Here is a 20,691-nt window from a genome sequence, read left to right as displayed (position 1 = left end):
GTGCATTACATTTATTGTGAACTTTATTTCTATTATTATTGCATTGTGATACATAATGAAATAATTACACAGCTCACCATCATTCGGAGTTAATGGGAGCCCTGATCTTATTTTCCTGCACTCAGATCCCTCACATGCACAGTTCACGTAGGGTTTGTGCTCCTATGAGAATCTAATGCTGCTGCTGACCTGGCAGGAGGGAGCTCAGGATGTAAGGCAAGAGATGCGGAGCGGCTGTAAATACAGATGAAGCTTTGCAGGCTCGCCTGCCACGCAGCCCAGTTCCTCACAGGCCACGGACCAGTACGAGTCCTAATGGATACCTCCATATCGCTAAATAATGTATTCAGAGCACCATTTCTTGGCTTATCCATTTTGGACATGTTGAATTCCTTCTGTGGTATAGAGGACCAACCTCATTTATAGCTCTGCATATCAACCCCATTCCAGCTTTTCATTATTCTATCACCATTTAAAAAATTATTTACCATTGTAATCTTGAATGTAACTCTTAAACTTCTATTTCTTATAACTTCTTTTGACTTCCACTATGTAACTTCTGTCCACTTCTCCCTTCTTTTGCCTCCTAACTTCTATCATCTATGCCATTACTCTTGTATTGTGAAAGCTAGTAATAGTTCTGTTCTCTCCTGTGATCATGACTAAGTCTTCTGAGATTTATTAAGGGCTCAGTCTAAAAGTTGAAAGCCAAATAACAGCACTTTTGGTTAATTCCATTCATGACAAAGTTGAGCTGGGTGCTGTCATTCTGGGTACCTTTTGTTCAGTTCCAGTGTCACGGTCCCGGTGCCGTTCTCGTTGGAGTTCAGTGGGATCCTCTTTCTTACCATGGATTGCTCAAAAGGGTGCCTCTTGGCTTTATAGCTGGACTGACTTTCTTGTACTGTTTTTGTGGTGGTTTTTCCTTCAATGTTCCATTGTTTTCTTCTTCCTGTGGGAAAAAATACACTTTCCTCCCACTGTGTTTCATAGTGGATTTTACCTATTGTGTGTAATCCATTGTTTAATTAAATTTATTAACCTTTTCTCTTTTAGGTTAGTGTTTTTTATTTGAATTAAAGAAAAAAAAATCTTGCCTGCTCCAACATTGTAGTGATTTTTTTCTCTCTTTTTAAGTTTTAAAGATGTCCCTTTTATATATGTCTTTAATTCATCTGGAACAGATTTTTAGTGTGTAGTGTGATGTCGAATATCGAATTCTCTTTCTCTGCATTTGAATAACTTGTCTCAAGGCCATTTGTTGGATAATCTATTATTTCCCCGCTTAACTACAATGCCATCATTGTCATAAATGAAGTTTCCAAATACGTACGTCTGATTTCTGGGCTCTTTATTCTGTTCCTTTGGTCGAAATGTCTATCACTATGCCAATATCATGCTGTCTTAATTACTGTAAGGGATTAAATCATCTTCTTTTTTAGGGATGTCTTGTCTATTCTTTGCCCTTTGCTCTTTCATATAAATTTGAGAATCAGCTTATTGAGTCCCTCGTAAAATTTTGATCAGAGATTTATTGACTCTGAAGATCAAATTTGGGAGAACAGACATCTTTACAATATTGTCTTCCATTCCATGAATGCATTATGTCTTCCCACTTATTTGAATATCCTTTTGTGCCATTTAGTAAAGCTGTATGATTTTTCCTCAGAAAGGTCTTGTATATGTTTAATTCTTGTGTACTTTGCATTTGTTGTTGCTGTTGCAAATGGTGCCTTTTTTTCCTACAGTTATTTTGAGATATAATTTAGATGCAATAAAATGCTCCCACTTTAAGTGTACAATTCAGTGGTTTTTGGCAAATGTGTACAGTCATGCACATGGTATCTTTTTTGAATTATGTTTCTTAACAGTCTGTTGCTGGTATATGGAAACACACATTGCTTTTGTGTTTTAATCCGCTGGATAGTCATCTTGCATAACTTGCTTGTAATTCTAGCAATTTGTACTCAGATTCTTTTGGATTTTTCTATAAATAATTATATCACCTGCAAATAATGATTGCATTTTTGCTTCCCTCTCATTCTTTATGCTTTCAAATATAATCATACTTTTTTCTTTTCGTTTTATTGTGCTGGCTAGTGCCTCTAGTGCAATATTGTATAGAAGTGGTTTGATAGGCATTCTTGCATTATTAGTAATACCAAAGCTAGTGCTTTCAGCATTCATTTTAGTATGTTCTTTGATGTAGGTTTTTTGTAGAAGCTGTTTATCAGATAAAAGAGGTTCCCTTTTATTCCTATTTTGCTAAGAGTGCTTTCTTTTTGTCATGAAAGATGTCAAATTTTATCAAAGACTTTCTGTATTAATATGATAGCCTGAGTTTCTTTATTCTATTAATATAGTGAATTACATTAATTTTTTAAAAGAACCCTGCATTCCTGGATTAAACATAAGTTGACCCTCCTTTTACTACACTGCTAGATTTCACTTACTAATATTTTGTTTAGATTTTTTCCTATGTTTATGAGTTAAGTTGTCCTGTTATTTCTCTTGATTTTTTGGTTTTGTTTTTAGGATAAAATGTGGCCAGTTTGTTATCTTAGAAAGTCGAGGAGCATTCTCTTTTTTTATTTTTTTGGAAGAGCTTGTTTAAGATTTGAATTATTTCCTCCTTGTTTTTGGTAAAACTCACCAGTGAAGCTATCTGTGCTTAAACCCTTCTTTGTGGAAAGATTTTTTTAACAGTTAATTCCACTTTAAAAAGCAGTTGTAAGACTATTTTCATTTTGTATTCCTTTATGAGTCATTTTGGAACATTTTATAGATGTAGGGATTTATCAATTCCATCTAAATTTTTAAAGTTATTGGCACAAAGTTTAGAATATTTTATCAACAATATTTGTGCTAATATCTTTTTTATCCCTACTCTCACATATTTATTTTTTTTCCTTGAAAAATCTTGCCATAAGTTTATCCAATCTGGTAGGCTTCCAGAAGACCATGTTTTGGTTTTTATTATTCTTTTGTTATATGTATTATACTTAATTTTTTTCATTTATTTGGTATCTTTATTATTTCTTTTGTTAAAGCTTGTTTGGGCTTATTTTGCTTCTCTTTTCCTAACTTATTTTAAGGTATGGTTCTCTTACTCCTGGGCTTCCCTGGGGGCTCCGATGGTAAGGAACCTGCCTGCAGTGCAGGAGACCCGGGTTCCATCCCTGTTTCAGGAAGATCCCCTGGAGACGGGAATGGCCACCCACTCCAGTATTCTTGCCTGGAGAATTCCAAGGACAGAGAAGCCTGGTAGGCTACAGGTCATAGGGTCATAAAGAGTCGGATACAACTGAGTGGCTAACACACTAGCTTACTCATTTCAAGTCCTCCCCCCTTCCCCAATGTAAGCATTTAAGACTATACATTTCTCTTAACACTCCCTGAGTAATGTCCAAATTTTGTTATGTAATTTTTTATTGTTTAGTTATAAATATTTTCTAAGTTGTTAGGATTTCTTCTTTGAGAAGTATAATGAATGTCTTAATTTCCAAATATATGAGGGTTTTCTAGTTGCCTTTTTGTTATTAATTTCTAACTTAATCTCATTTTGGTCTGAAAAATCTTTATTATTCAGTTCTGTCAAATTGTTGAGATATATTTATTTAGTGTAAGATCAAATTGTTATTATGTTCCAAGTTATAAGTATGTATATATCCCCTCTTTCTCAGATTTCTCTCCCATCTAGGTCACTGCAGAGCTCAAATCATCCCATCCCCTGTGAACAGCAATTCTTACTGCTTGCTGAAATTTAAATTTTCCATTCATTTAGCAGATATTTATTGAGGACCTTCCAGGTACTATGCAAGGTGCAAGCAGTAGTCACACAGTACTTTCTTTATATACAAATAAGTTTGAGTGACAGTGAGGAAACCAGTTTTATAACATAAAACTCCTCTTTTCCTGAGGAAAGAGTTACAAGTATACATAACTCAAAAGATGAGAAAACCGTGAGGGGTGGGCTGCTATGCATTTATAATTGTGATCAGGAAAAAGAAAAGGTTGCTGTTTTGCATGAACGTAGGATGAGGGTAGCTCCTGCATTTAAAAGCTTAAAGTCAGTAAAATATTTATTTGGATAAGATCATGATTATTTTAATCATTGTTTTACTGTATTAATTTAGAAGAGTCTTGTTTTGGACGAAGAATAAGACCATTTTCTTGCACTTCAGGAGTCCTTTACACATTGTAGGTATTATTTTCAAAACAGTTAGATTGTTTATATTTCTTTTACTCCTAATCAGTCATCCTGGTTTGAATGAATGCTGTCTTCCAAGGGGATTGAGAGTTGGGAATAGGATTTTAGGGACTGGATGACCAGTATATTTGAGCCTTTCCCTTGGCCACTAATTAAACATTTTGCAGGTAGGTTCACACTTTATAGTTGTTTCTTACATAGCATGCTTATTTGCTCACAATTTTTGAAAAAGAGAGAGGGGGCATGTTAGAATGCATGTATCTCTATTTCTCCTTCTCAGAGTAGAAAATAAAGTGTCTTACTGAAGTTTTAGTTTAATGGTCAAAGTTTTTTCTGTATGTTTTCTGGCTTTCATTTTATATTTAAAATTAATGTTCTCAGTTCAAAATTATAAAAATACCTGTCAATAAATTTCTTATTCCTATATTTCTTTCCTTTTGTGATGTTGCTGCCATGAGATATTTTGCTAGGAATTTAAGTTTATTTTTTTCAAACAGAGAGCCATTTGTTCCACCCCTATTATTTTCCTGTTGACTGTGTTGCAAGTTTAATTGTGCCTTCCTTTTGACAATTGATACTCACCTTGAAATCTCTGAGAAATAACATTTGTATAAATCACACATTATTCCTAATATATAAAGTAATTCTCTAACAGGATGTCTTTCCCTTATGGCTGGTCTTTATCTTGTTGGTAGGTTAAGAAAGGGTTTGGTGAAGAGTAACATTTACAGTGAAGCCTGAAAGATAAATAGAGATTAGGTACATGGAAGGCAGAGGGAGGAGCATTTCCAGCAGAGGGGGAGCAGGAGAACAGCGAGCAAGAGGAAGGCTGCAGAGGTAGGCAAAGGCCCCCTGAGATTTGACACGTTATCCCAGATTGAAAGGTTGTTTTTTTTTTTCATGGACCAGCTGAGAGATGATGGTGGTTTGGATTGTCATGGTGGTAATGGAGATGGAGAAAAGTTTGTAAACATTAAAAAAAAAAAACTTAGGTTTTACCATTAAATATTGAGAAATAAAATTAAAACTCTAGTGAAAATTTGGAACAGAAATTGAGATTAAGTTTATTTTAATGTTAATTGCATATGTTTTATTGTTGGCATAGGATAGAGATTCTCACATGATCACAAGTTTGAGATTGAAGATTGGATATTTATTGAGCACCCAGTGTTCCGAGCTCTTTGTTCACCTCTTTCATGTACTTTACTTCATTTAACCCTCACAGCAACCTTTGCAGTACATATGGCACTAACCTGTTACATATAAGTAAACAGAGTCAGGGAGGTTGTGTGACCTGCCCGACATCACACAATGGCCAAGTGCTGGAGTTGGGACTAAAATCTGGGGCTCTGGAACTCCTTGCCTCCTCTTCTTTCCTAGTTTTCTAACATGCTGACCTAGTAAGAAATTGTTACTGTAGAAACATGGTAATCGACCCATTATTTGAACCCGGTGGTTAGGTTTAGAATCAAGAAAGAACGTTGAGTAGCTGTAACTAGGTTGGCTGGAAAATAGAAGGGAGGCAGTGCAATGTGACAGAAGGAAAACTACACCAAAACTCAAGAGACATCGGGTTACTTTTCTGTAAACTGGTGATAACAAAACTCATCTTAATTATCTCAGGATATTGTTCAAGGATAATGTGTCTGAAAGTGCTTCCAAGAGGTTCAGTTCAGTTCAGTCGCTCAGTCATGTCTAACTCTTTGCAACCCCATGAATCGCAGCACACCAGGCCTCCCTGTCCATCACCATCTCCCGGAGTTCACTCAGACCCACATCCATCGAGTCAGTGATGCCATCCAGCCATCTCATCCTCGGTCGTCCCCTTCTCCTCTGCCTCCAATCCCTCCCAGCATCAGAGTCTTTTCCAGCTAGTCAGCTCTTCGCATGAGGTGGACAAAGGATTGGAGTTTCAGCTTCAGCATCAGTCCTTCCAAAGAACACCCAGGACTGATCTCCTTCAGGATGGACTGGTGGATCTCCTTGCAGTCCAAGGGACTCTCAAGAGTCTTCTCCAACACCACAGTTCAAAAGCATCAATTCTTCGGCTCTCAGCCTTCTTCACAGTCCAACTCTCACATCCATACATGACTACTGGGAAAATCATAGCCTTGATTAGATGGACCTTTGTTGGCAAAGTAATGTCTCTGCTTTTGAATATACTATCTAGGTTGGTCATAACTTCCCTTCCAAGGAGTAAGCGTCTTTTAATTTCATGGCTGCAATCACCATCTGCAGTGATTTTGGAGCCCAAAAAAATAAAGTCTAACACTGTTTCTACTGTTTCCCCATCTATTTCCCATGAAGTGTTGGGACCAGATGCCATGATCTTCGTTTTCTGAATGTTGAGCTTTAAGCCAACTTTTTCATTCTCCTCTTTCACTTCATCAAGAGGCTTTTTAGTTCCTCTTCACTTTCTGCCATAAGGGTGGTGTCATCTGCATATCTGAGGTTATTGATATTTCTCCCGGCAGTCTTGATTCCAGCTTGTGCTTCTTCCAGTCCAGCGTTTCTCATGATGTACTCTGCATATAAGTTAGATAAGCAGGGTGACAATATACAGCCTTGATGTACTCCTTTTCCTATTTGGAACCAGTCTGTTGTTCCATGTCCAGTTCAAACTGTTGCTTCCTGACCTGCATACAGATTTCTCAAGAGGCAGGTCAGGTTGTCTGGTATTCCCATCCCTTTCAGAATTTTCCACGGTTTATTGTGATCCACACAGTCAAAGGCTTTGGCATAGTCAATAAAGCAAAAATAGATGTTTTTCTGGAACTATCTTGCTTTTTCGATGATCCAGCGGATGTTGACAATTTGATCTCTGGTTCCTCTAAGAGGTTAGGATGCTGTAAATACTGTATTCTAAACTTTCAGAATAAAGTAGGTCTTGTTATAGAAATGTACATTCCACAAAGCCTGGAGCAGTCGTCTTTGTTTTCACTGAGTTCTCAGTGCCTAAAATAGTGCCTGGAACATGGTAGGCGTTTAAAATACATTGAATTCCTGTGTGACATTAAACATCTACGCCTTGCCCCTTCTGTTTGTTTTTCCTTCAGTAAATAGCATAGGTCACATACCTGCAGTTCCCAAGACTTCCACTAGATGTCAGGCATATTTCCTCCATGGGGCCATTGTATTTCTTTTCTGGTGAGTTGAGAATATTAAGTAAACAATATTTTTCAAATAAATCTCAAACAAACAATTTATTTATCATTAGCACAGTAGCAAGTTTCCTTCTAAGTCTTTGAGAGAAATTAGTTGTTTCTTTTGGTCAGAACATTTTTGTGAAACTTCTAGTCCTTGATGTCTCATAAACTTTGTGCTAGCCTAATTCAAGCAGTTGGCTGATGCTTAGCATCTAATTATCTAACCACATAATTCTTATATCTAATTTCTTTAATTAGTAGTTCATCACCATTACATTTGAGTTTGTGGTTATTTGTTTCTGAGAGAAAGCAAGACTTCTGATGTTGGCTTGGTAGGTTTGTTCTAAATTCCAGCAGGGAAGGGCAGGACTGGTGTCCCACTGGATAACCTGTGACTAATCTGTTGTCTTAAACAGCAGTCTGCAGACTACAGCCCACAGGCTAAATCTAGCCTGTCATCTGTTTTTTTATGGCCCATGCTTTTTTAAGAATTTTTAAAAAATATTTTTGAATGAATATTGAAGAGAAATAAAAAGAAGAATATTTTGTGAAAGTTATATGAAATTCAAATTTCAGTGTCCATAAATAAACTTTTATTGGGACACAGCCATGCTAATTCATTTTGTTGTTGTTGTTTAGTCATTAAATCATGTCCAACTCTTTTCAACCCCATGAACTGTAGCCCTCCAGGCTCCTCTGTCCATACATTTCCCAAGCAAGAATACTGGAGTGGGCTGCCATTTCCTTCTCCAAGGGATCCTCCTGACCCAGGGGTCGAACCCATGTCTCCTGCGCCTTCTGGATTGGCAGGCAGATTCTTTATACTGAGCCACCAGGGAAGCCCACTAATTAATTCATTTACGAATCGTCTATGGCTGCTTTCAGGCTACAGTGACAAAACTGAGTCTCTGTGACTGAAATCGGATGACCCTCAAGCCTAACAATACCTTTTATCTGGCTCTGCACAGAAAAAAATTGCCAACTGCTACTCTTAAAGAAGAGTTGATAAAAACTGCAAATTTAGGGCAGTTTGTGCTTCTTGTTTTTCTTTTTTTCTGCAGGCTCATTATATTCTTTGGTTTGATGGTCCAGGTTTTTTTTTCCCACCCAAGTGTAAAGGTTAATTTGGTAACGTCTTCTGTTAAAGCATTTGAATAAAGTTTGTTACCTAGAAACCAGTCTACCTTTTTACTGTTTCTTGCTATCTATATATATATAAATATGTAGCAGGTTTAGAACAGCTAAACCAACCAATTTTCTCCACACCCCATGAAAATGAAACTAACCTAGACAATTAAAAAAACTGCTAGATTTTAATTAAAATAACACTTCACTATGGCTCTTAATTCCTATTTTAACCCCTCTTCTGTTTAATAGTGACTTAGACTATCTATACGAACATTACCTTGGTTTAATCAAGCCTGTCCTCTGATGTTTATTTTCTATACATAGTCTGTTCTTATATTGAATCTATCCTTGTATTCATATACCGGTCATAGCTTATTTTTTTGTTGCCATTTTTTGGTTTTTTTTTGAAGTTTAGACAACTATGCATCAAACATCTGGTGCTTTCAGTGTTTGCAAACATTTTAGTATAATGTGAGAGTTCTGCCAGTTTTGTTCTTATTCTTAGTGACTTTAAGTAGATTAGTACAAATTCACCAGACCAGGGATAATATAAGACTATCTGTAACCCTATGAAAAAAACCAAGTCTAACTTCTTATTTATGTTGTGTAGTTTTAAGCACATATTTCTGACACTTCTTTTACAATGATGGATGAATTTGGAATTGAAATGACTTTTGTGACAGGGGTGCTTCTGGCTAACTGTCCTGTGCCGAACCAAATGCTTCAGTGTTTACAACTTTTTTTATGAGCCAAATTTGGTTTTTTTCAATGAGAGTTATTAACTGCCTTTGCTATATTCCAAAATAAGCTGTAGAATTTATGATATTGATAAATTGATCTAGATTGAAATCACTTTCTTCCACAAGTATTTGCTGAATGTGAATTGTGAGTGGTGCTCTGTGCTTGGTGCTGGGAGAGTCTTATTTGAGGAAAAGCATCCTGGCAAGAGGATGCTTTATAGATTCCTAGGTGAATCTGATGTTCTGTTCACTTGAATATCATCAGATCATTCTGGGTATCTTCGTCTCCTGAGGCTGAACCTATTTGGAAGGTTATAATTTTGAGCTGTTTCCAACATGCAAGTCTTATATTTTGGCTCTTAGATCATAGTTCATCTGGTATTAATTGTCTTGCATTTTGCTGTAATGGTTTGGAAAAAAATCTAGGCATGGTGATGTAATCTGCTCCAAAGTGGGCCATCAGACACCTAAAATTTCAGGTCTCTCTACTTTGACCTTTTCAGAAAAGAAAAAGCTGGGTTTTATTTGATTTAGATAGCCTAGAATGTGAAGGCGCCTATGGTTCTCAGGTCACAGCTCATCTGACACTAATTCTGTCTTGCATTTTGCTGGGATGAGTTTGAAAGCCAAGCAGCTGAGGAACACCAGATTCTCTCTGCCCCTTGAGCTTCGCTCATTTCTGGTTTTGGTGTTGTCTGTTTGGCTCCATTTCAGGCTAAATGTCCCAGGTTATCTTTCTCTTCTGGGCTTTGGGTCGCTGGCCCTGGAAGTATCTCTCTTCAGAGAAGAAATAGGCAGCACAGAGAGCATTGGTACCAAGGGTCACGTGTCATGTAAGTTAGTCCCGGAAATAGGATAAAGTGTTTGCCTGAGCCTCAGTGTGTGTGTGTGTGTGTGTGTTTTGGGGACGGAAGGTCTTGCATATACTCACAAACCCACACATGTGAGTATATATGTGTACTTCCTGTATGTGTGTGATAGACAGGCATGGTCACATGAATAGCAAATGTGGCGATTGACTATGATGCAGTAAGGAGAAATAGCTTTATTTAATACAACAATACTCAAGGTTTAATCCTACGAGGATAATCACTTATAAGTGGTTGTGACTTTGACCTGCTCAGTTTCACCCATCCCTTGGGATTTTTCTCACTCTGTTTACCACTGTACTGCCATAAAATCCTCTGTTTTTAAACTCTAACATTGCCCAAGTACAATCCATCAGTTTTCTTTTTTTCATTATGGTAAAATATAGGTGACATAAAATTTACCATCTTAACCACTTTTCAGTGCATGACTCAGTACTGTTAACTACATTTACATTATTGTGAAGCAGATCTCCAGAACTTTCTCGACTTGCAAATCTGAAACAACATATCCATTAAACATCAACTCCTCTTTCATCAAGAGCCTCTGGTTCCTGTGAATCTGAGTACCTTAGATATCTGGGTACCTCATAGAAGTAGAATCATACACTATCTGCCTTTATGTGACTGTCTTATTTCATATAGCGTGACGTCCTCATGGTTCATCCATGTTGTAACATGTGTCAGGATTTCCTTCCTTTTTAAGGCTGAATACTGTTCCATTGTGCATATATACCAAATTTTGTTTGTTCATTCCTTTGCCAACAGATATTTGGGTTTCTTCTACCTTTTGGCTGTTCTGATTAACGCCATGAAGATGGGTGTATAAATATGTCTTTGAGACCCTGCTTTCAGTTCTTTGGGTTATATATCCAGAGGTGGGATTGCTAGATGATATGGTAATTCTGTGTTTAATTTTTGAGGAATCTGTCCATACTGTTTTCCATAGTAGCTGCACCATTTTACAATCCCGTGAGCAAAGTATGAGGGTTCCAATTTCTCCACATCCTCATCCACACTGCTTATTTTTGGGGGTAGTTTTTTTTTTTTTTTAAGTTAGCCTAATGGGTATGAGGTAATAGAATATTGTGGTTTTGATTTGATTTTTTTTAACAATTTTATTGAGGTATAATTTACATGTCATGAAAGTCACCCACTGTGACAGTTAAATGATTTTTAGTAAATGAATAGAGTTTTGCACCCACCACCACCATCCAGTTTTAGAACATTTTCATAATCTGAAAAAGTTTCCTTACACCCGTTTGTAGTCAATCCCAGCTGCCACCTGTAGCCCCAAGGTAGCCACTGATATACTTCCTGTTTATACAGTTTTGCCTTTTCTAGAAATTTTATATGAACAGAATCATGTGTAGTTTTCTATCTCTGGTTTCTTTCACTTAACATAATATTTTTGAGGCTTATCAATATTGTAGCAAGTATCAGTGTTTACACATTTTCAGTATAAACTGAAATACTCCATTATATTATGAATATACCATGTTTCATTTATCCTTTCACCTGTTGATGGGTGCTTGGCTCATTTACAGTTTTTGACTCTTATGAATAATCCTGCTCTGAACATCTGTGTCTTTGTGTGGACATATGTTTTCATATGTCTCTTGGGTAGATACCTAGGAGTACAATGGCTGGGTCATGCAGGGTAAGCATATGTTTAACATTTTAAGAAACTGCTGAACTGTTTTTGAAAGTGACTGTACCTGTTACAGTCCCACCAGCATATCTGAGAGCTCCAGTGTTTCCACAGTCTTACCAGTGCACTGGGTAGATTGTCAATCTTTTGAATTTATAGCCATCCTAGGCAGTGAGTTGTGGTACCTTATTGTGGTTTTAATTTGCATTTCCCCAATGACTAATGATGTTGAACACCTTTTCATGTACTAATAAACTGTTCATATATTTTCTTTCTATAATTATCTATTTATATCTTTCAGCATTTAAAAGGATTATTTAAATAATCTTTTTTTAGGGTAGTTTTCGATTTACAGAAATGTAGCTAAGGTAGGACGAGTTACCATATACCCTGGGCACAATTCCTGTTAGCATTTTACAAATGAACCAATATATATTACTATTATCATTATTAATTGAATTCCATGCTTTATTGGGATTTCGTTAGTCTTTTTTTTCCTAGTGACCTTTTTCTGTTCCCGGTTTCCATCCAGGGTGCCATTACATTTATTCCCCATGCCTCCTTAGGCCCCTCCGGTCTGTGACAGTTTCTCTCACTCATTTAATAACTGGCTGGTTTGTTGTCTTCTTAGGAGTTTTCAGAGTTCCTTGGAGAAGGAACTGGCAAACCATTCCAGTACTCTTGCCTGGAAAATTCCATGGATGGAGGAGCCTGGGAGGCTATAGTCCATGGGATCGCAAAGAGTCGGACACGACTGAGCAACTTCACTGGCACTGTAGTTTACTCATTATTCAAACTGTCCCCGGCAAATAAGTGTAACTTGAATTAAAATAGATAAATAACCAGAGTTCCTTATATATACTGGACACAAGTTCTCTGTCAGATAGGTAATCTGCAGGTAATTTTTTCCAGTCTGTCTTATCTTTTCATTTCCTTAACAATCTTTTGAAAAGCAAACATTTTCATTTTAAAGGAGGTCACTTTATCAATTTTTTTCTTTTATGGATTATTCTTCTGTCATATCTAGGAAACCTTTGCCTAACCCAGGAACACAATGATTTTCTCATATGTTTTCATCTAGAAGTTTTATAGTTTCAGTTCAGTTCAGCTCAGTTGCTCAGTCATGTCCCACTCCTTGTGACCCCATGAATCACAACACGCCAGGCCTCCCTGTCCATCACCAGCTCCCGGAGTTCACTCAAACTCATGTCCATCGAGTTGGTGATGCCATCCAGCCATCTCATCCTCTGTCGTCCCCTTCTCCTCCTGCCCCCAATCCCTTCTAGCATCAGGGTCTTTTCAGATGAGTCAACTTTTCACATGAGGTGGCCAAAGTATTGGAGTTTCAGCTTTAGCATCAGGCCTTCCAAAGAACACCCAGGAGTGATCTCCTTTAGGATGGACCGTTGGACCTCCTTGCAGTCCAAGGGACTCTCAAGAGTCTTCTCCAACACCACAGTTCAAAAGCATCCATTCTTCGGTGCCCAGCTTTCTTCACAGTCCAACTCTCACATCCATACATGACCACTGGAAAAACCATAGCCTTGACTAGGTGGACCTTTGTTGGCAAAGTAATGTCTCTGCAATTGTAGATCCTTTTAAATTTCAGGATACAGCTGTCATTTTTAACCAAAAATCCTGCTGAGGTTTTGTTTGGGAGTCCATTAAATCTGTCGATCGGTTTTCTTCCTCTGTTTCCCTTCTCCCCACACTCACCCCTTTCTCCCTAGACCTTTTATTTGTTGGCTGGTAGGTTTTTTGTTTTTTTTGTTGTTGTTGTTCTCTTCTGTGTTTGCTTTTGAGTGGCTAATCTTGTCCAGAACACACTTACTTTATGTGTTCAACAAATCCTTAACAGTGCCCACAACCATAGGTATGGTCCCTTTGGTTCAGTTCACTTTCACCTCCTGATTTAATGCTAATGTTAATGAAAAATCCTTTTGAGATTGTTTTTTTAAGATATGAGTTTTTTGTATAAATGTTTAGTGCAAATCACCTGTTTCTGAAAGGGTGTTAGATGTTTGTAAATAAAATTCAGAACTCTAAGAATCTATGAGTTGGTTTCTGATTATATCTGTTCTATAATGTGGGCTTCCCTTGTGGCTCAGCTGGTAAAGAATCCACCTACAATGCAGGAGACCTGGGTTTGATCCCTGGGTTGGGAAGATCCCCTGGAGAAGGGGAAGGCTACCCACTCCTTTATTGTGGCCTAAAGAATCCCATGGGCTGTATGTGTATAGTCCATGGGGTCACAAAGAGTTGGACATGACTGAGTGACTTTCACTTTTACTTTGCATAATGTAACCCAGTTCTTGTTTGTTTGTCCTTGTCTCTTCAGTGACTTCCCATGACACTTAAAAGCCAAAGTCTGTCCAGTGGTCTACAAGGTCCCATAAGCTCTGGCTTCTGGCAGCCTCCTTGACTTGATTTCCAACCACTTTCCCGTTGGGCTCTGTACTTTCTTCTTACTCGGGTTTTGTTGTTCCTTGAAAATGCCACGTATGAGCCTGCCGTACTTTGCAGCTGCTGTCTTGTTTGCCCAGAATGCTCCTCGTCCTGATGTTCACACGTCTCATTCCTTTACTTAATTCAGATCTCTCCTTAGATGTGAGTTCCTCAGAGAGACTCATCCTGACTATCTCTACAGTAGCACCACCATCACTCTCTCCCGTGGCCTCGTTCTGGTTTCCTCGTGACACTGTTATGTGACGTTATACATTTTTGTATTTGTTTATAATCTATACTCCATTAGATGGTAAGCCCTTTGAAAACAAAAGCTTTATTTTGTTTCCTGCCATATCTAAGGGTATAGAATGGGCCTGGCAAATAGCAGACCTTAAGTAGATAATTGTGGAATGAACAAATGCATGTGTATAAGCTCACAACTTACTAATAGCAGTGATCTCATGAAGCATTCAGGCTATACAAAAAATTATATCAGTATGTGAGGATGAGGCAGGTCTTTTTCTTGTGTTTTTAACGGAGCTAGAGCTAATAATATCAACATTTTGGGGTTGGAATCCATGATCCTCCAATTCATTATGATTACTAAGAGATCCTTGAAAAGTAATAATTCTTATTAATACTGGGGAAATCTGCTTTTCTTTGAGATTCATGTCTCCCCTAGCTAAACCTGGGGTACACTTGTAGCATAATTTCTTGCAGAGTTTGAGCCTCAGAAGTTTATTTCCCTGAGTTGAATTTCTTAATAGAATGTATATACTGTGATCTGCTTGCAGTTTAGGATAATTTGAATGTTTCTTAGGTCCTTTATAGGTCTTGTCCACTTTTGACTACTGCCTGTGTTTAGCACCTATTAAATTAGCCCTTTACCATTCTCCGTAAACCTCAACTCTGTGTACAGTTGATAAATCAATCTTCTCAAATATGCCTTTGTCATATTACTTCCGTATTTTAAAATCTACGAAACTCCACTGCCTATAGATTTAAGGCGGCACTCCTCAAGCTGGAATTCAAGGCTCTGTGTAATCGGGACCCACCTTACTTTTGAATCTTATCTTCTACTGCTGAATTATGCAGGATAAAACCTCCACCTTGGCCAGGCCTCCTTCCCAAGCCACAAGGGAAGTAGGCCTCTTTCCTACTGTTTAAAATTTTTATCTCTTCCCATATCTCTGAGCTGGCTCAGGATGTCCTAGCCCAATAACCCCTTTTCCTGAATGCCCTTCTTGCCCCTTCCAAACTTTCCACACTTTGTATATCTATGGGCCAAACTTGAATTCTGCTCCATTCATGAAACCTTTGAACCACAGAGGCAGCTAACTCATATGAATCTCTTCTTTCCTTACTTAAATCCTTTTTCTTTTAACATGATCTTTTATTGAGGTATAGTTGATTTACAATATTAGTTCCAGGTATATGACATGGTAATAGTTTAGTCACTAAGTTGTGTCTGTCTCTTTGTGACCCTCTGGACCGTGGCCCACCAGGCTCCTCTGTCCATGGGATTTCCCAGGCAAGAATACTGGAGTGGGTTGCCATTTCCTTCTCCAGGCTAAATTAGGGTCTTTTAGCTCTTGTTTTGTGTGTGTGTAATTTTGTTTTGCTTCTTTGTTTTCTATCTTTTGGGCTATCTTAGTTTCCCAACCAAGTGTTGAACCCGTGCATTGGAATCACAGAGTCTTAACCACTGGACCTCCAGGAAATTTCCAGCTTTTGTCATTTTATTAGTCATTTGGGCACATGGTAAAGTGCTCTCTCCTTTAAAGATTTCTCGAGTATGAATTGAACCTGGATTTCTTGAAGATCATAAACACCTCCTTTACACCATCAACTTCTTAAGGTCTAGGATTGTATACCCTTAGTACCTGGCATACTCCAGTGTTGGGGGCACTGACTCTACTGATGTGTTGTGCTTTTGGAGTACAGGGCCCAGTTGTAAATTAAAATTAAATTAGGTTAAATTTGAGAAGTTTCTTGTCTGTCTCTGATTCAGAGTCACATTGTCAGACCTTACTTGTTTATCTGACATGACTTTGATAAGATCTTACTGAAACTTTGGAAGGCAATTAAAGTTTACTCAGATTGTAAAAATCTATAATTTTTTATTAGCTTTTGGAGACAGGTTCTTATTTTACCACTTAAAATAATCTTAGAGATCAAGATAAGGTTAAAGACATGTTCTCTTTGGTTAAAAGGACCTTTCTTTTAACCCTCATCAAAATGTCTACAAACAATAAATGCTGCAGAGAGGGTGGAGAAGAGGAACGCGCATACACTGTTGGTGGAATGTAAATTGATACAGCCACTATGGAAGACAGTATGGAGATTCCTTAAAATACTAGGAATAAAACCACCATGTGACCCAGCAGTCCCACTCCTAGGCATATACCTTGAAAGATAAAGGAAAGTGAAGTCGCCCAGTCGTGTCCAGCTCTTTGTGACCCCATGGACTAGTAGCCTACCAGGCTCCTCCCTCCATGGGATTCTCCAGGCAAGAGTACTGGAGTGAGTTGCCATTTCCTTCTCCAGGGGATCTTCCCAACCCAGGGATCGAACCCGGGTCTCCCTCATTCCAGGCAGACCTCTGAGCCAGCGGGGAAGCCCTTGAGGAAACCAAAATTGAAAGAGAAACATGTATCCCATTGTTCATTGCAGCACTTTACATAGCTAGAACATAGAAGCAATCTAGATGTCCATCAACAAATGAATGGATAAAGAAGTTGTGGTACATATACACAATGGAATATTACTTAGCCATAAAAAGGAATGCATTTGAATCAGTTCTAATGAGGTAATGAACCTAGAACCTATTATAGAGAGTGAAGTGAGTCAGAAAGAGAAAGATAAATACCGTATTTTATATGCATATATACGGAATCTAGAAAAATGGTACTAAAGAATTTATTTACAGGGTAGCAGTGGAGAAACAGACATAGAGAATAGGCTTATGGACATGGGGAGGGGGAGGAGAGGGTGAGATGTATGGAAAGAGTAACGTGGAAACTTACATTACCGTATGTAAAATAGATAGCCAACGGGGATTTGCTGTATGGCTCAGGGAACTCAAACAGAGGCTCTGTATCAACCTAGAGGGGTGGGATGGGGAGGGAGATGGGAGGGAGTTTCAAAAGGGAGAGGATATATGTATACCTATGGCTGATTCATATTCAAAAAGGGGGGAATGTATGTATACCTATGACTGTTTCACAGAGAAGGCAATGGCAACCCACTCCAGTACTCTTGCCTGGCAAATCCCATGGACGGAGGAGCCTAGTAGGCTGCAGTCCATGGGGTTGCTAAGAGTCGGACACGACTGAGCGACTTCACTTTCACTTTTCGCTTTCATGCATTGGAGAAGGACATGGCAACCCACTCCAGTGTTCTTGCCTGGAGAATTCCAGGGACGGGGGAGCCTGGTGGGCTGCCGTCTATGGGGTTACACAGAGTCGGGCACGACTGAAGTGACTTAGCAGCAGCAGCAGCATGGCTGATTCATGTTGAGGTTTGACAGAGAACAGCAAAATTCTGTAAAGGAATTACCCTTCAATAAAAAATAAATAAACGTAAAAAAAAGAAAAAAAGAATGAGAGAGGTGGCCTCATTACAGATTCTACATAATTAAAAGATATCCATAATATTTCCTTCATCACTATATAAAGAAATTCAACAGCTTAGATGCAATGGAAAAATTTTCTGAAGACAAAAACTACCAAATTTCATTCAACCTTCATAACCCCGTATGTTTTATAGAATTGATCATTAACAAACCATCCTTCAAAGAAAACTCCAGGTCTGTATCACTTCACTGGTGAATTATACCAAAGTTTTAAGAAGAAACACCAGCTCTACACAAATTCTTAGAAATGAAAAAGAGAGACTACTTCTCAACTCATTGAGATCATCACTGCCTGATTCTATAACTAGACAAAAATATTACAGGAAAAGAAAACCACTGTCTATATGTCATTATTACATATTTAAGTCCTGAGCACAATTTTAATGAAGCAAATGCAGTCATAGATAAATACAACATGATCAAGTGGAGTTTATCTAGGACTGCCAGCTGATTTAATCTTCAAAGAGCAATCAATATAATTCAGATTAATATCATTTAAAATTATATAATCATTTCAGGAAGTGAAGAAAAAGCACTGGAGAAAATCCATCGTTCATTCCTGATAAGAATTTTCCGAAAATGAAGAATAAAAGAAAACATCTTCACCATGAATGACTTCTAGGAAAGACCTACGATAACGTTGTCCTTAATGGCAATGTCTGAATGGCAAATGTCTGAATGCTTTGCTCATTGATATAAAAAATAAGACAGATGTGTCTACACTTACCACTTAAACATTGTACTCAATGTTCTTGCTTCCAGGACAGTACAGCAAAATATAAAGCAAAAAAAAGTAAAAAAAAAAAAAACTGTTCTCTTTTTGTCTCACTGATTTTTTCTTTTTAGATAATTTAATGGGATCATTTTAAGGGTAAAATTGAATACATTGTCTCCAAACCTGAATTTAAGAAAATATTCTGTTAATTTGTATTGAAGATTCTTTGTCATTGGTTTTTCACTTTTTTAGTAGAATTCTTTTTGGAATGTAAGTGACTTCTTTATTTTCTTTAGCCATTTCTTCCAAGCTGTCACCACCTCATGTTTAATTTTGTATAAGCCCAGCTGTTATTTTTCACTCATTTCCTGTGTCCAGTTTATTACAAGAAAAACATCTTGTTAAGAGCTTCTCCATAGATTATTTTGAAATGAATATTTAGTGTCTTCATTTTGAGAAACTGATTAAACTACCATTGATGTTATCTGTCTGAACTCAGTCTTTAAATCTAGAACTGATAGAACATGTAGGGATACAATTGTTGCTGACACATTGGATGTGGGGTATAAGAGGAAGAGAGAAGTCAATTTGGCCTGAATGATTGGAGGGCTGGACATGGGGATACCTATAGGTGAACAAGTTTGAATAGAATGAGAGCTCCATTTGGACGTGTTGAGGTTTCTGTGACACCAAATAAGGATGTCAGATTGGCAGTTTATCTAAGTCTTGAGGACATTCATGAGTTTGTTGGTTGTTTTTTGTTTGTTTGTTTTTTAATATCTTTTCCTTCCCTCCCTCCCTCCCTTCCCACTCTCCCTTCTTTCCAATAGAGAAGAAAAAACATGTAAGGGTCAAACCCTGTTACAAGTTTCTTACTTCTTTAGATGATTCAGTTAATTGATTTTTTAAAAATTCTTTAAAAAAACATTTCCAAGTACATGAGACTTTGGGGAATATATTTTGATGCTTTCTGATATTATCGAGTTTTGGTCAGAGGTGGTATCCTGTATGATATTGATCCTCAGGTAGAGTTATTTCATGTAGACATCTGAATAGTTTTTCTAAACATCCTCTGTGTGCTTAAAAAAGATTCTAAGGTTAGTACTGAGTGCCGTGCTCCCCCATATTCCCATTAGATCAAGCTTATTAATTATGTGTGTAGAAAAGATTAAATTTAATTTAAAAGTAAAAATGTACTAAGTGGTGATTATAGATGAAATGCCAGCTGGCTTAATATTATGGGAGAAGCTTGTACATTTTCCATTGAGAACATTAGACACAGAGAAGTTATTTATAAACACTTGGGACAGAATGACTGTGATGTATTCTGGAGTATTTGTGTGATGACTCAGAGAACCTTTACTGATGATGAAAACACTGATGTCAGAGATGTATTTAAAGAGTTTGGATGAAATTGAGTCATCAAAATGAAGCAAAGTTATATTTGTAATTTATTGTGATCTTAAAATGTTAAAAGTGGCAGTGGAAGAGGGCGAGAAATAGGAAAGTAGGAGAAGCCGCAGTAAGCTTTTGATATTTTTCTCTTTTAAAAACAGGAAAAGCAATCCCATATGTAAGGTGATCTTTTTCCAAGGAGGATCTCCAAAACTAGCTTGAACATGCAAACCTTTAAATGGATCAAGTCAGATGTCTTGTTGCTCTGGGTGCCCTGCAGTAAGTTACAAGTGAAAAAGTACTGGTGGGTCCAAAAACTTAACATCTTTGAAATGAAAAATACTCTCGACCCCTTATAACACATCATCAAAGTTACTTTCAGCTCCCTGTCTAAAATAACATCCTTTAGCTTCCTGTGACTACATATATTCGTCATTTTCCCCAACATTTGTATGGGAACAGAGGAGAAAGGCTTCCCTGGTGGCTCAGATGGTAAAGTGTCTGTCTGCAATGCAGGAGACCTGGGTTCGATCCCTGGGTTGGGAAGATCCTCTGGAGAAGGAAATGGCAGCTCCCTCCAGTACTTTTGCCTGGAAAATCCCATAGATGGAGGAGCCTGGTAGGCTACAGTCCATGGAGTCGCAAAGAATCTGACATGACTGAGCAACTTCCCTTTCACTTTGACTTTCAGAGAAGAAACAGTGAAGACCTTGAGTAGAGAAACTGTAAGAGTACCATTATCAACTGTACTTCTCCTTTAG

At 37.7% G+C, this 20,691-nt stretch overlaps 1 protein-coding gene across 12 annotated transcripts in view; it reads left to right on the top strand.

Annotated features, from left to right (window-relative positions):
* The window catches only part of DTNB (dystrobrevin beta), a 241,145-nt gene that overhangs the window by 122,701 nt on the left and 97,753 nt on the right, over nucleotides 1–20,691 (top strand). The window contains exon 10 of one of the 12 annotated variants that reach the window (XM_069582812.1): nucleotides 18,339–19,029. The exons of the other annotated variants lie outside the window; for them this stretch is intronic. Coding sequence (XP_069438913.1) covers nucleotides 18,339–18,345 — 7 coding nt within the window. The 3' untranslated portion in view covers nucleotides 18,346–19,029. Of the gene's footprint in view, nucleotides 1–18,338; nucleotides 19,030–20,691 lie in introns of those variants that run through there. 12 annotated transcript variants of the gene reach the window in all.

Source organism: Ovis canadensis, chromosome 3 (assembly GCF_042477335.2).
Source record: "Ovis canadensis isolate MfBH-ARS-UI-01 breed Bighorn chromosome 3, ARS-UI_OviCan_v2, whole genome shotgun sequence".
NCBI lineage: Eukaryota > Metazoa > Chordata > Mammalia > Artiodactyla > Bovidae > Ovis > Ovis canadensis.
This window is presented reverse-complemented; position numbering and strand designations above follow the sequence as displayed.